Below are 13664 nucleotides of genomic sequence, written 5' to 3' on the forward strand. Positions count from 1 at the left end.
TTTTGCTATAAAGTAATGCCTTTTGGACTCAAGAATGCAGGAGCCACGTATCAGAGGCTAATGAATAGGATGTTCGCGCACTAGATTGGAAGAAATGTTCAAGTTTACGTGGACAATATGCTGGTGAAAAGCATCTAAGAGTCCGATCACTTGAGCGACCTTCAGGAGACTTTCGACACTCTTCGATCTTACAACATGAAACTTAATCCAAGCAAATGCGTGTTTGGAGTAATCGTAGGAAAATTCTTGGGATTTATGGTTTTCCAAAGAGGTATTGAGGTCAACCTCGAGAAGGTGAAGGTAATCATGGAGTTGGCTCCACCAAGAACGATGAAGAAGGTACAAAGCTTGAATGGCAAGATAGCAGCCCTGAATAGGTTTGTATTAAGGGCGACAGACAAATGTCTCCCTTTCTTTCGAACGTTGAGGAAATCGTTTGAGTGGACAAACAAATGCCAAAAGGCGTTTGAAGATTTAAAGGCGTATCTCTCATCTCTGCCATTACTCAGCCCATCCAAACCGGGGGAAGAATTGTTTCTATACCTAGCTGTCTCCCCAGCGGCAGTCAGTGCGGCTCTCATTAGAGAAGAAGATAAGGTGCAAAGGCCCGTGTACTTTATAAGCTGAGCACTCAGAGGAGCAGAAGAGAGATATTCTCAGATGGAGAAGTTAGCTTTTACGTTGGTAACCACCGCACGCAAACTCAAACCATATTTTCAAGCACACACCATAAATGTCATGACAGATAAGCCTTTACAAAGAGCGATGAATAGCCCCGAAGCTGCGGGACGAATGGCATTATGGGCGGTCGAGCTTAGTGAGTTCGACGTTCGATACCAACCATGAACTGCTTTGAAGGGATAGGTAATAGCTAACTTCATCGTTGAGTTCACCTCCATGAAGGACCAGGGGGCAAAAGAAGCTCCCATGTGGAGCATTTACACAGACGGATCCTCAAACAAACATGCAGGTGGAGTCGGCGTAGTACTCCACACGCTAGAAGGAGACAAGATCGAGTGTGTGGTCCGTCTGGACTTCTCTATAACCAACAACAAAGCGAAATACGAAGCCTTAATAGCAGGACTGGACCTTACACTAGCTGCAGGAGCTAAGAGTGTGGTTGTATACTCCGATTCTCAAGTCGTGACCAGTCAGGTTAATAGAATCTACGAGTGCAAGGATGAAGAGGTATCTTAAGGAAGTGAAGGGTCGAACGAGTAACCTCCAAATCAAGTTGGTTTAAATCCCAAGGGAAGAGAACCAAGATGCCGATCGATTAGTAAAAGCAGCTTCTGCAAAACCCATAATCATCCCCAACCAAGTATTGTCCTTCATTCAACTCTCATCTCTGATAGATGGTACTGGCGTACAGGAGGTAAGTAGTGAGCACTGTTGGATGACTCCAATAGCCGCATATCTAAAAGAAGGCAAACTGCCAGATGACAAAGAGGCCGCAAGAAAGTTGAAGGTTAAAGCTGCCCGGTTCGTTTTGATTAAAGACGTCCTATACAAAAGAGGATTCTCCCAACCTTACCTGAGATGCCTCAACCACGAAGAGGCAGACTACGTCATGAAGGAGGTCCATGAAGGAGTTTGCGACAACCATTCTGGATCTAGGTCTTTGGTGCACAAGCTACTCTGTGCAGGATACTACTGACCAACAATGCAAAAGGATGCCGACACATATGTCAGAGCCAACGACAAGTGCCAACGATTTGGCAATTTTATAAGGCAACCAATGGAAGAGCTTAACCTTATGACGGCCCCATGGCCATTCACACAATGGGGATTAGACATCATGGGCCCGTTCCTAACAACAGTAAGGCAGTTGAAGTTCTTAGTAGTTGGCACTGACTACTTCACTAAATGGGTGGAAGCAGAGACTTTGGCCACTATCATGAAAAAGAATATCCGAAGTTTTGTATGGAGGAATATTATTTGCAGGTATGGTATTCCAAGGGTGCTAGTTTCAGACAATGGAAAGCAATTCGACAACGATGCATTCAGAGATTTTTGTTCCCAGTTAAGGATCAAGAACCACTACTCGTCACCCGCCCACCCGCAGACCAATGGATAGGTTGAAATCACGAACCGGCTCTTGCTCAAGATTATCAAGACCCAGCTCGAGGGGGTAAAGGGCATATGGCCGGATAAATTACCAAGTGTTTTATGGGCGTATAGGACAATGTGAAGGAAAAATTCTGGTTTTGCATCTCATGCAAAACCCACAGCGAAAGCAACGAATAAGGATCTATTTCATTCATGATTGATAACATGCACTATGTAAATTTCAGAATTTAAGAACAAGATAGCGTACCTTGGTGTGGAGAATTTCAAAACAAATATTAGAAGCACTTGGGAACACTTTTAATCTTCACTCCAATTCCACTTTATGCCCAAGATGTGTGGTCTCTCAATCAGTTTTCAAAGAGAGAATGAAAGTGTGTCTCACACTCTCTCACACACCGTTTCTTATTTCTTTTCTAATCTCTTCTTGTAAAAATTCTGTATGTTTCTCCCTTTATAACTAACTGATTATCTAATTGGGCTGGCCTATTAGGCCTTTCCAATTGGGCTTTAGTGTGTGGCTTGAAGTGGGACCAAAAGGGACCAATAAGACACTAGCTCCAATGGGCCTTGGGCTTTTCCGTCAACTCTTGACAAGCCCAAAGTTACCATTAATTATATTTAATACCACTATATAAATATAATTGCACTCTAGGCCTTATTAATAAATTATATCCCAAGACTTTATTATGTATGCAACCCCTTCATCAAAATATTCGTAGTAATCCAAAGTCATGAATATAGACTGCCACTTTGAAGATTACTACATCTTAATCCTTAAGTACCCGGTTTAATCATTTATGTTATTCGTCATATATTTATGAAATCCAATTTCATAAATATATACTTTAGTAACTCTTTACTAAAGTGGTTGGGCCCAACACTCTGAATAACTAAATCCATTAAACTTATCTCAAGAGAATATTTTGTATCTCCATTAAGAGACTATGAATTCCATCTTGAGAATATATGTTCCATCAACACTAAATGCGGATGCCCAACATACTGAGGTTTTGACCGTAACTAATAGATCTCACTCCTGATATATCAAAGCAACCTACATCTCATGATCAGGTCCATTATTCTTTCAGGATTTAGAGTTGATGTAAATAGAAGTCGTGAGATTTATTATTCATTTGACAGTCGTTAGGAGAATAATAAATCTCACAGCGGTCCAGTTCAATATGTCTTAACTCTTAAAACATATCAACATACCAACTAGAAGTCTCCACTTCCATGATCAAGACAAATCATCTTAGTTGATATGTTATAGTCTTCGCAGATGAAACGCCCAATTTCATCACTAACTACGAACTAAACTTCTGAGTTTACAAAGAACTTGTGATTTATATCTTTTGTGACTTTTTACATAAATCACATACAATGCATCTCATGGACTATGATAATGTCTTAGTTCATTTATAGATAGTCTCATATAATTAAACAATTTAATTATTAAATACATGCCAATAAATTGGGTTTTAGGGCATAAACCCCAACACAATGGCCCCGACCAGGTATTGTCCTTCGTTCAACTCTCATCTTTGATAGATGGTACTAGCGTACATGAGGTAAGTAGTAAGCACTGTTGGATGACTCCAATAGCCGCATATCTAAAAGAAGGCAAACTGCCAAACGACAAAGAGGCCGCAAGAAAGTTGAAGGTTAAAACTGCCTAGTTCGTTTTGATTAAAGACGTCCTATACAAAAGAGGATTCTCCCGACCTTACCTGAGATGCCTCGACCACGAAGAGGCAGACTACATCATGAGGGAGGTCCATGAAGGAGTTTGCGGCAACCATTCTAGATCTAGGTCTTTGGTGCACAAGCTACTCCGTGCAAGATACTACTGGCCAACAATGCAAAAGGATGCCGACACATATGTCAGAGCCAGCGACAAATGCCAACGATTTGGAAATTTTATAAGGTAACCAATGGAAGAGCTTACCCTTATGATGGCCCTATGGCCATTCGCACAATAGGGATTAGACATCATGGGCCCGTTCCCAACAGCGGTAAGGCAGTTGAAGTTCTTAGTAGTTGGCATTGACTACTTCACTAAATGGGTGGAAGCGAAGGCTTTGGCCACTATCATGGAGAAGAAAATCCGAAGTTTTGTGTGGAGGAATATTATTTGCAGGTATGGTATTCCGAGGGTGCTAGTTTCAGACAACGGAAATCAATTCGACAACGACGCATTCAGAGATTTTTGTTCCCAGCTAGGAATCAAAACCACTACTCGTCACCCGCCCACCCGCAGGCCAATGGACAGGTTGAAATCACGAACCGGTCCTTATTCAAGACTACCAAGACCCGGCTCGAGGGGGCAAAGGGCATATGGCCGGATGAATTACCAAGTGTTTTATGGGCGTACAGGACAACAACAAGAACACCGACAGGGGGAACATCGTTTCGATTGGCATATGGTAGTGAGGCCGTCATACCGGCAGAAGTGGGGCTAACAAGCTTCCGAGTTGGGAACTACGACGAGAGCAAGAATGATGAAGCTATGCGTTTGTAACTCGATCTTGTGGACGAAGTCAGGGCGACAACGGAGCAGAGGCTAGCGCAATACCAAGACCTGATGGTGAAGCATTACAACTCTAAGGTCAAGCACAGAGACTTCCAGATTGAAGATCTTGTCTTAAGAAAAGTACTCGACGCTACAAAAGATGCCTCCTAGGGGAAGCTAGGACCTAACTAGGAAGGACCATATAGGATCGTTTCATGGCATAGGAAGGGAACATACTACCTAAAGACACTAGAGGGGAAAAAGTTGAGTCATCCATGGAACACGGAGTATCTAAAGAAGTACTACCAGTAGACGAAGAACGAAGATGACAGCAGCATCACCCTCCTCATTTCCAATTTATCTTTTCCAACACATAGTTATAGTTTTTATTTCGTACAAGTACTTTTAGAGCCTAAAAGGCGATTTTCTTATTTTTTATGAACAATATTTTACCTATCCATTATAATAAGGGGAGTTTATTCAGAGCATATGGAATATATTTTGCTCAAGTTTTAGTAAGTCCATATAGTGGACGGATCATCCCAAGTAGAACGAAATCTATTAAGTCCACATACTGGACGAACCATCCCAAGAAGAATGAAAATTTACAAAGTCCACATACGGGGTGGATCATCCCAAGTAGGATGAAAATCTACAAAATCCATATAATGGACGGATCGTCCCATAAAGGATGAATTTATTAAATCCACACAGTGGACAGATCATCCAATGAAGGATGAATCTACAAAGTCCATATAATGGACGGATCGTCCCATAAAGGATGAATTTATTAAGTCCACACAGTGGACGGATCGTCCAATGAAGGATGAATCTATAAAGACCACAAAGTAGACGGATCATCCTATAAAGGATGAAATTCATTTAAGTCCACAAATTGGACGGATCATCCTATAATGGATGAAATTCATTTAAGTCCACAAAATGGACGGATCATCCTATAACGGATGAAGTTTACTTGAGTCCAACAAATGGACGGATCATCCTATAAGGATGAAATTTATTTAAGTTCACAAAATGGACGGATCATCCTATAACGGATGAAGTTTATTAAGTCTATAAAGAGGACGGATCATCGGATCATCCTATAAATGATGAAATTTATTTGTCCTCAAAGTGGACGGATCATCCTATAAAGAATGAAATTTATTTAGGTCCACGAAGTGGACGGGCTGTCCAATGAAATATGAAATTTATATAAGTCCACAAAGTGGACGGGTCCTCCTACAAATGATGAAATTTATTCAAATAGACGAGTTGTCCAATGAAGGATAAAATTTATCATTCATCCCCACACAGAACAGGTCAGTTTTGGCAAGCATGTCTTGTCCAACATAATAAACTATGAATAGCACAAATAAATATCACAAAAGCTTACAAAAGAAATGCTTCAAAAAAAATCTGATCAAAAGTGCAAAGTTTAAACCAACATAAGACAATGGATTGAAATGTGTCCGATAAATTTTTTTCCCATACGTTTTGAACATAAATAAACAAGTTACATATTACTCTTGGACTACGATGGTATCCTCCTGGTCATCAGGGCCTTTGGGTGAAGGTTGACGAACATCATCAACGACGGATACCTTCTCGTTAACCTTTTGGGCCTCACCATCACTTTGTTCTCCACCAAAGAGCTCGTCAGTACCTTCAATATCAACGGGACGAGCTGGAGTCTGACCTTCCGGATCAATGGAGATATGTGCAAGGTTCAAATCAGGATATGAGGCCTTCACCTGACGAAGACAATCATCGAACCTGTCGCCAAAGAAGGAACCCAGTTCGGCCAGGAGGGCGTCAGAATCTCGATATTCCTTGACAGCATCAACCTTTGCTTGACGGATATTGTCTTCGTTAGCTTTTACCATCTCCCTCAGTAACTCTACCTCTTTTTCCAAATTCTCGTGAGCTTGCTCGGACAGTTTTAGCTTCTCTTTGTGACGAAGCTTCCAAAGTTTGAGCTCGTCAAGTTCCTCCACCGTCACCTTTGACTTTGCACGGACGCGTTCCAGCGTCTTTTCTTGAGCAAGGCAACGGTCCATTAACTCTTTAGCCATTAAGACTGTCTACACCAAAAAACAATGAGCAAGTGAAGTATTAATAATATGACAGAGCAAGTAAACGACAGGTACTAACCTGAGTAAGGCTATACAAAGCCGTCTCCCCCATTGTTTCCATCTCATGATTACCCAGATCCTCGTAATCCTCCTCTGTGATAATGGAGGTCACCTGAGTAAGAGTGTACTGTGGATCTTCTCGGACCAAGACGGGAGGTTTCTCCTTGACGGGGTCAGGATTGGTCATTAAACCCTTACCCTTGCCTAAAGCTAACTTGGGGGGCAACTTCGACCCCCCGGATCCTTGAACGGCGGCCAACCCCGTCACCACCTTCTGCCTTTTTGAGTGACAGTCAACCTTCTCTGATGGTTGCCTCTTTGTGGATGGATGGAACAAACCCGTCTGGGGAGGAGCGTTACCCTCTTATTTCTTCTTAACGACGACTTACTGTTTGATGAGTGCCCTTCTCCTGGCAGCATCCATTTCTACAAGAAAGGTGACGGGTAATAACTAGAGGTACAAATTAAGGTAATAAAAAATAAAAATAGATGGCACGTAAATAACTTACGACGGCGGATTTGGTTATCGTATTGACGAGTAGCGTTGGAGGGCTCAGGACCATCGCAGTACTAGTGCAGAGTATCCAACGTGACCAACTTAACCCACGTTCTCTCCGACAACTTGGTAGTCTGGAAGATTCTCTCTAAGAAACCAAATTGTTCTGTTGTAACAGGTGGACGGTCCCTAGCTGTAAAAGTGAACGGTTAGAATAACTTCAATACTCAATAAAAACTTGTAAGTAGGACGGGCCCATACCGGATGGAGGCATTATCCCCAGGTCTTATCTACTGACATGTATTCATGGTCGTCAGGACGACACATCCAATTGTCCCCCTAAAGGAAGAAATATCGACCCTTCCAGTTACGATTGGAATCTGGGGTCTCGGACACTAGCCTAAGCACCGAACTCTTCAGCACAAAGCTATACATGCCCTTCAACTTGGTAATCTCAGATGGATGGTAACAATGAAAGAACTTTTCCACTGTTAACCGTCTCGCCCCGTTAGACATCACACCAGACAAGACTTTAACACTAAGAAAAACCCTCTAGGCATTTGGTGAGATTTGGCTGACGGCCAAACCTAGGTATTGAAGGAAACGACGATGCAAAGCACTTAATAGGAATCACAGGCCCGCTTTGAGCATCTGCTCATACACACCAACGTCTTCAAGACCCTTGTAAAAGCACTTCTCAGACTTAAAAGGTAGGCGGATGGGGATGTTATCAGGTATCTAATACTTCTGCCTAAGTGTATTGAAGTGTGGTTTCTTAATGCCAGAGATGAAATCGTTCACCGTCCACAAAGGAAGCATGACAAATTCCCCGAAACCGTCAGGGCCTATGACAGACTGGATCGGTGGATCTATACCGTCTAAGTCATCGTTCGAGTCACACTCTAACCCGTCCTTATCCTACCCTTCATCTTCCACATTGGAAGGAGAGCTGGCTGACGGTTCCCTCTCCTCACTAGAGGTGTCCTGGTCTGCTTGACCTGACAGGAACACCTCTTTGTAGCCCGCTCCCTCGTGGACAAAAGACTAACCACTTGATGCCTCACTAGACATCTAACACCTACAGATGACGGGTAAAGGAAACCTAAGATTCTAGATCTATACTAACGACGGACCAACATGCGAAATAAAGAACAGAAATTAACAAGCAAAGAAGGTACTCACAATTGGACGGTACGAAAAAGCGACGAACGAGCTGAAGGGACGATTAATCGCAACTTCTTGAGGCGACGGATCACACAAAGTGGACGGGTGTGCTCTGATCAGCCGAAATTTTTCCAAAACGTAAAAATGAAAGGAATGGACAGTATATATAAAGGGAACGGCGCGGAAGATGAAGTGACGCATCGATTCCAACAAGCCACCAATAGAGTACCGCCACGTGTCCCTAGTGCATTTATGACTCTGTTCCAACCTGTCAATCAAAACACGCCAATCAAGGGTCAAAACTAATCGTCATTCCATGAGCCCGTAGAGAATAGTTGACGGCTTCATGGAATGAAGGGGCAACTGAAGGGGAATAAAAATGAACGTGACGGATCTATGTGGCTGATGTGGCGGTACAAGGATGACAGGTTTATAGTTGATGAAACTAAGGAGCACGGATCCACAGTGGACGGACGGATACGACACAGCAGTCATCCTTCTAGGTTTGACTCCAAGGATCCCTAAATGGAATTTGCGTTTTACGATTAAGTCCGATGTGGCTTTGCTTGATCCCCATGCAAACATGTATAAGGAGAGTTCTTGCGTCATACATTTAACCCTAATCAAAGTACTCTTATAAGAAAAAGAACTCTAGAAGGTATGCAAAAGGGAAGAGTTTCAATCCTAGAAGGAAAGGACTTCATGGCCAAGGCATGGATGTTAACCCTACACCACTATAAATACCCCAAAACCCTCTTAAATCAAGGTACGCATACTTCACTCAACTCTACCATTCTAGAGTTGCGAAAAATTCTAACTTGACCTTTGGAAGGTTTTTGGCCAACACCACACCGATGGTCTCTGTGAGATCTTCTCTTTTCGTTTTGTAGGTATTGTTTCAGTTTGTGAGAGCGTGCAGCTTATTGGTGATTTTTCGGCATCATCAAAAAATATAAATAGAATAGTCAACAAATTGTTTTTGAGAAGAAAAATAGTCAACAAATTGAACACATAGTTACCTGATATTTTTAAGATGTTCAATGCGTAAAATATAAGTTCAAATCATCATTTTTTCTATTATAAATTTGAAAGGGAGGATAATTTGAACTCCATAAATTTTTGTTTAAAACGGTAGAATGAGCCAAATCAATTAAGGTAGAAGCTCTTACTAAACTAAAATAAATTTCCCATCAATTTTTTTTTAAGAGAAAATTGGTAGCCATATGAAAAGTTTTGCCTTATACCACGCATATATAACGGTAGAGTATAATACAATGTTTATAATGCGAAATCTTTCTTTATTTTGTGGGTTCCAGTTAGCTTAATTGGTAAAGTTTCTGATAGTGATATAAGAGATTTGAGATTCAATCCCTGCCTACACCAAAAACTGATTGGTGTCTTCGTTTGATGATAAAGAGCCATCATCAGGAGCAGAGGTCATAGGTTGAAACTCCCTAAAAAAAAAAAAAAAGTTTATAATGCGAAATCTTGGTCTTTGAAAAGTATAAATGCAGCCGAAAAAATTATTGAATACTCCGAGAGTATCATAAATGCGCACTCCTCTCTCTCACAAGAATTGTGGGTCTTACCATAAATTTAATTAGTGAGACACACAATTATGTGAGAAAAAAAATACACATTTATGATACTTTGGGAATACCCAATAAGCCATGGACCCAGTCTCAAGCCAATTTTTTAATGATTCACCTAACCTTATCAATCTTCTTTTGTCAATATTCAACGCAGCATGAATCCAATTTAAAGGTGGAGAGAAATTGTGGTGGTTGAATTCGATGGCCCAACAACAAACAATCTTTTGGTGTGGGTCTATTTATATATTATATTGTTTGCATAAAAAGTAATAATACTGTATAAGTAATCATATCAGAAAATAGAAAGATAGGTAAACTGGCATTGTTCCGAACCTTTTGATAATGGAAGCACGAGCTATGTTTGGGCTCATCCAAATAGAATGGTGCTTGCTTACGAAATAACAACTAATAGGAAGTAGGAAGACGCAATAAGTCGCAATGATTTAATTCCTAGAAGAAACATATTTATTACAACTTTAAAGATGAGATTGCTCAATAAGTCGCAATAGTTGAAATCTTGGGCCAATTTGGTAAGAAATTTCTAGTAATGTTTGTATCTTTTGGAATTACATATAGGTGAAAAAATATGTGAACATAATTGTAATGTTGTTTAAGAGATTTGCTACATCCATAATACTTTTGCAATATTTTCACAATAAATCATAGGTGGCTAGTTGTTATTAGTTCAAATTTGAACCCAACACTAAAATTACTTTTTTACCCCAACAATAAGAACCAGTAATAACTTGTTATTTATAATTTATTGTGAAAATATTGTAAAAATGTTGTGAATATAGCATTTTCTGTTATTTAAGTACTGAAAACTGTTGTTTAAAAAATGGTAACAAACGGGCTCTTAATATTTATACAACAATTTGGTAATAGATTCTTAACATATTACTGAGGATCCGCCACTTATTATTATTATTATTATTATTATTATTATTATTATTATTAAAAGGGTTGGGTGAAGTATCACAAATTTAAGAAAATGACTACAATCTCTAAACTAACTAACATATCTCCTCTCACGTTTCTCTAAAAAAAAAATCTCTACTCACGTAATATATATATATATATATATATATATCAAAAATGAAAAAGTTTGGTTATAAACTTAGTTATCATTTAAGTTTATTATTTTCACTAAAAAATTTTTACATGACTCTATATTTTGAAGATCTAGCCATTGAATTTCATATTATTTATTTTCTTAATACGCATGTCAAATTTCATGCCAACAAGATGCTATTTACAATTCGATCCATGAACTTATTTTTTTATGCATAATTTTAAAATACAAAAACTTGAAATTTAAACATTTGATTGATGATATAGTTAATGATTTTTGATCTTTTGAAAATTTTGCAAGCATAGAGAATATAAGAAGAAAATATGACCAAATTATGAATTTGTCAATCACATCCTATAAAAAAATATTGAGAGAAGTTGTAACTTTATGTTACAACCAAGTTTATTGCTAAATTTGTTCCTATTAATTTAAAAAAAAAAACTCTCACAGTCAAAAAAACTAAACAATAATACCATTTTTTTCTTTTCATAAATAAGAGTTAGTGAGTGAGATAATTCAATATTCAAACTTAAAAAATATTAGTCAACTGCCAAGATTTTTATAGCTAAACTAGCTTCTATTGGAAAAACGTTTAGAGTTGAATCCCCCTTCCCCGATGTAACTATTATGTTGATAAGACAAATTATTAACTAACTTGTCAATAAAGTAAAAGAAATAAAAGAATCAACCTTCAAAAAAATCAATGGTAATGGATTATAAAAGGTTGTTTGTTACTCAAATATCTTGAACTACATGCCAATTGCAGATCAAATCAGAAAAGCTGAGGATTTTCTAGAAGACATGGCCACAAGAAAAAAATCTTAATGTGTTGTATGACTTATCTTTACTAGCGTAAAAGCCCTCTCTAAGATTGATGACAACTGGAAGCCTATCACTTCACCATCACTAGATAACAAAGAATGTCACAACCTCATCAATGATAAAGTGCTCAAATCTATCATTTCCAAACTCTATCATTTGCAAACTGTCAAACTGAAAATGAAGAAATCATACTCTCTCCTAGTTAAGGAAATTAAAGATATATGTATGTCTTGGGAGTAATTCTTAGGTATTTCCGGAGCACGGAGAATGGTGCTTCCTCCTCTCACATTCATGGTGGGGCCTGCTCATTAAATTCATAGTGAAGTCCACCATGAATGTGAGAGGAGGGAGCACTATTTTACTATACTCCGGGACTACCTAAGAATTTTTCATGTCTTGGGATATTTTAATTTCCTTGGATATAAAACGTATACTCTAGTATTTTTATAGAAAGTATCTTTTGTGATACTCTATGTACGTGGTTTGAACCCTTTTCCCCTCACGCCCTCTCTCTGTCTATCTCCCTATTAAAAAAAGCAATGTATTCTTATAGTTATGTGCAATGACTTCAACCTTTGACTCAATTCATAATAATTTTTTCTCTTTTAGTTTTTTATTTAAATGAAATTTAATAATTATTAATGAACATTTATTATGGTTCCATTTGAATATGGAACTATATTCTAGTATGTTTCCTAAAAAAAAAATTTCAATATTAGTAATGCTATGTTCACAACATTTTCACAAAAATTTCACAACAAACTTTAGGCAACAAGTTATTATTAGTTCATTCTCTAAAAAGTTATTATTAGTTCTAATATGAGTCACCACTAACATCACTTTTTTTTATCCACTAATAATAATCTGACATCTAGAGTTTGTTATGAAAATATTGTAAATATAGCATTACTTTTCAAGTATTATATGATTTTGTTTATATATAAAACTATATATTATACTATTTAAATAAAGTATAATTTATTAAGATTCTACTATAGAGTTGAACTATGGAATAAAATTTAAATTCAATTAATTTATGTTATATATAAAACTAAAAAAAAAGAGTTAGTTTAATATTCCATTACTTGAACAACACAATTACGAATGTATATTGGACTTCACGGCTTCACGCCAAAATGTGTGATGGAACTTATGAGTTTAACATTGAAAAAATTAATACCGGCGAAGATAAACAATTAAAAAAAAAGAGTAAAAGGGTTTCTCAAAAAAAAAAAAAAAAAGAGTAAAAGAGGAAGAAAAACCTCTACCAATTCTCTTTGTTAGTTTTATTTTCTCTTAAAATGGGTGGTGCTAAAAAAAATGCTACATTAGTGGTGCTAAGCTTTTAATTTTTTACCAACTAGTTATAGTAAATTGTCATCTAAAGCAAATTACTGTAGCTACAAAGTAATAAAAAAAAAATATGTCCACAACATTTTTACAACAAATTTTAAGTGGCAGGTTGTTACAGGTTGTTATTGTTGGGGCAAAAAAGATAATCTTAGTGTTAGGTTCAAATTTAAATTTATAATAACTAACCACCTATAATTTGTTGTGAAAATATTGTGGACGAAGTATCTCTCATAAAAAAATTCAGTGTCTCTCTCTTTTTCATTAAAATATATTTTATCTCTTTAGTCCTCTCTCTTCTCTCTTTTTTCTCTCGCCCTAGTGCCTCCCTCTAATTTCTCTTGATTGAAACCAAACTCACCCAATGCATCTCTACTTTTCTCTTGTAGCTGAACCTAGAGCCTCTCTCTTCACTCTCACCCTTGAGTTTGTTGAGATCAACATTCTATGTTCT

At 38.1% G+C, this 13664-nt stretch overlaps 1 protein-coding gene across 1 annotated transcript; it reads left to right on the forward strand.

The window, feature by feature from the left end:
* The first annotated feature begins 195 nt into the window (after positions 1 to 195).
* LOC142620843 (uncharacterized) lies at positions 196 to 4588 on the forward strand. Its single transcript, XM_075794143.1, has 5 exons — positions 196 to 597; positions 904 to 1188; positions 1373 to 1468; positions 4050 to 4339; positions 4444 to 4588. The coding sequence occupies exons 1-5, from the start codon at positions 196 to 198 to the stop codon at positions 4586 to 4588; spliced, it is 1218 nt and encodes a 405-aa protein (XP_075650258.1).
* The last annotated feature ends 9076 nt before the right edge of the window (positions 4589 to 13664 follow it).

Source organism: Castanea sativa, chromosome 12 (assembly GCF_040712315.1).
Source record: "Castanea sativa cultivar Marrone di Chiusa Pesio chromosome 12, ASM4071231v1".
Taxonomy (NCBI): Eukaryota; Viridiplantae; Streptophyta; class Magnoliopsida; order Fagales; family Fagaceae; genus Castanea; species Castanea sativa.

Bases quoted from the DNA above. Each gene is read 5' to 3' on its own strand.
- LOC142620843 (XM_075794143.1), top strand. From the start codon at position 196: ATGAAACTTAATCCAAGCAAATGCGTGTTTGGAGTAATCGTAGGAAAA. The intron at 598-903 runs GTGCAAAGGCCC...ACCTCCATGAAG, and splicing joins TCATTAGAGAAGAAGATAAG to GACCAGGGGGCAAAAGAAGC. The intron at 1,469-4,049 runs GTTAAAGCTGCC...TTCGCACAATAG, and splicing joins AGGCCGCAAGAAAGTTGAAG to GGATTAGACATCATGGGCCC.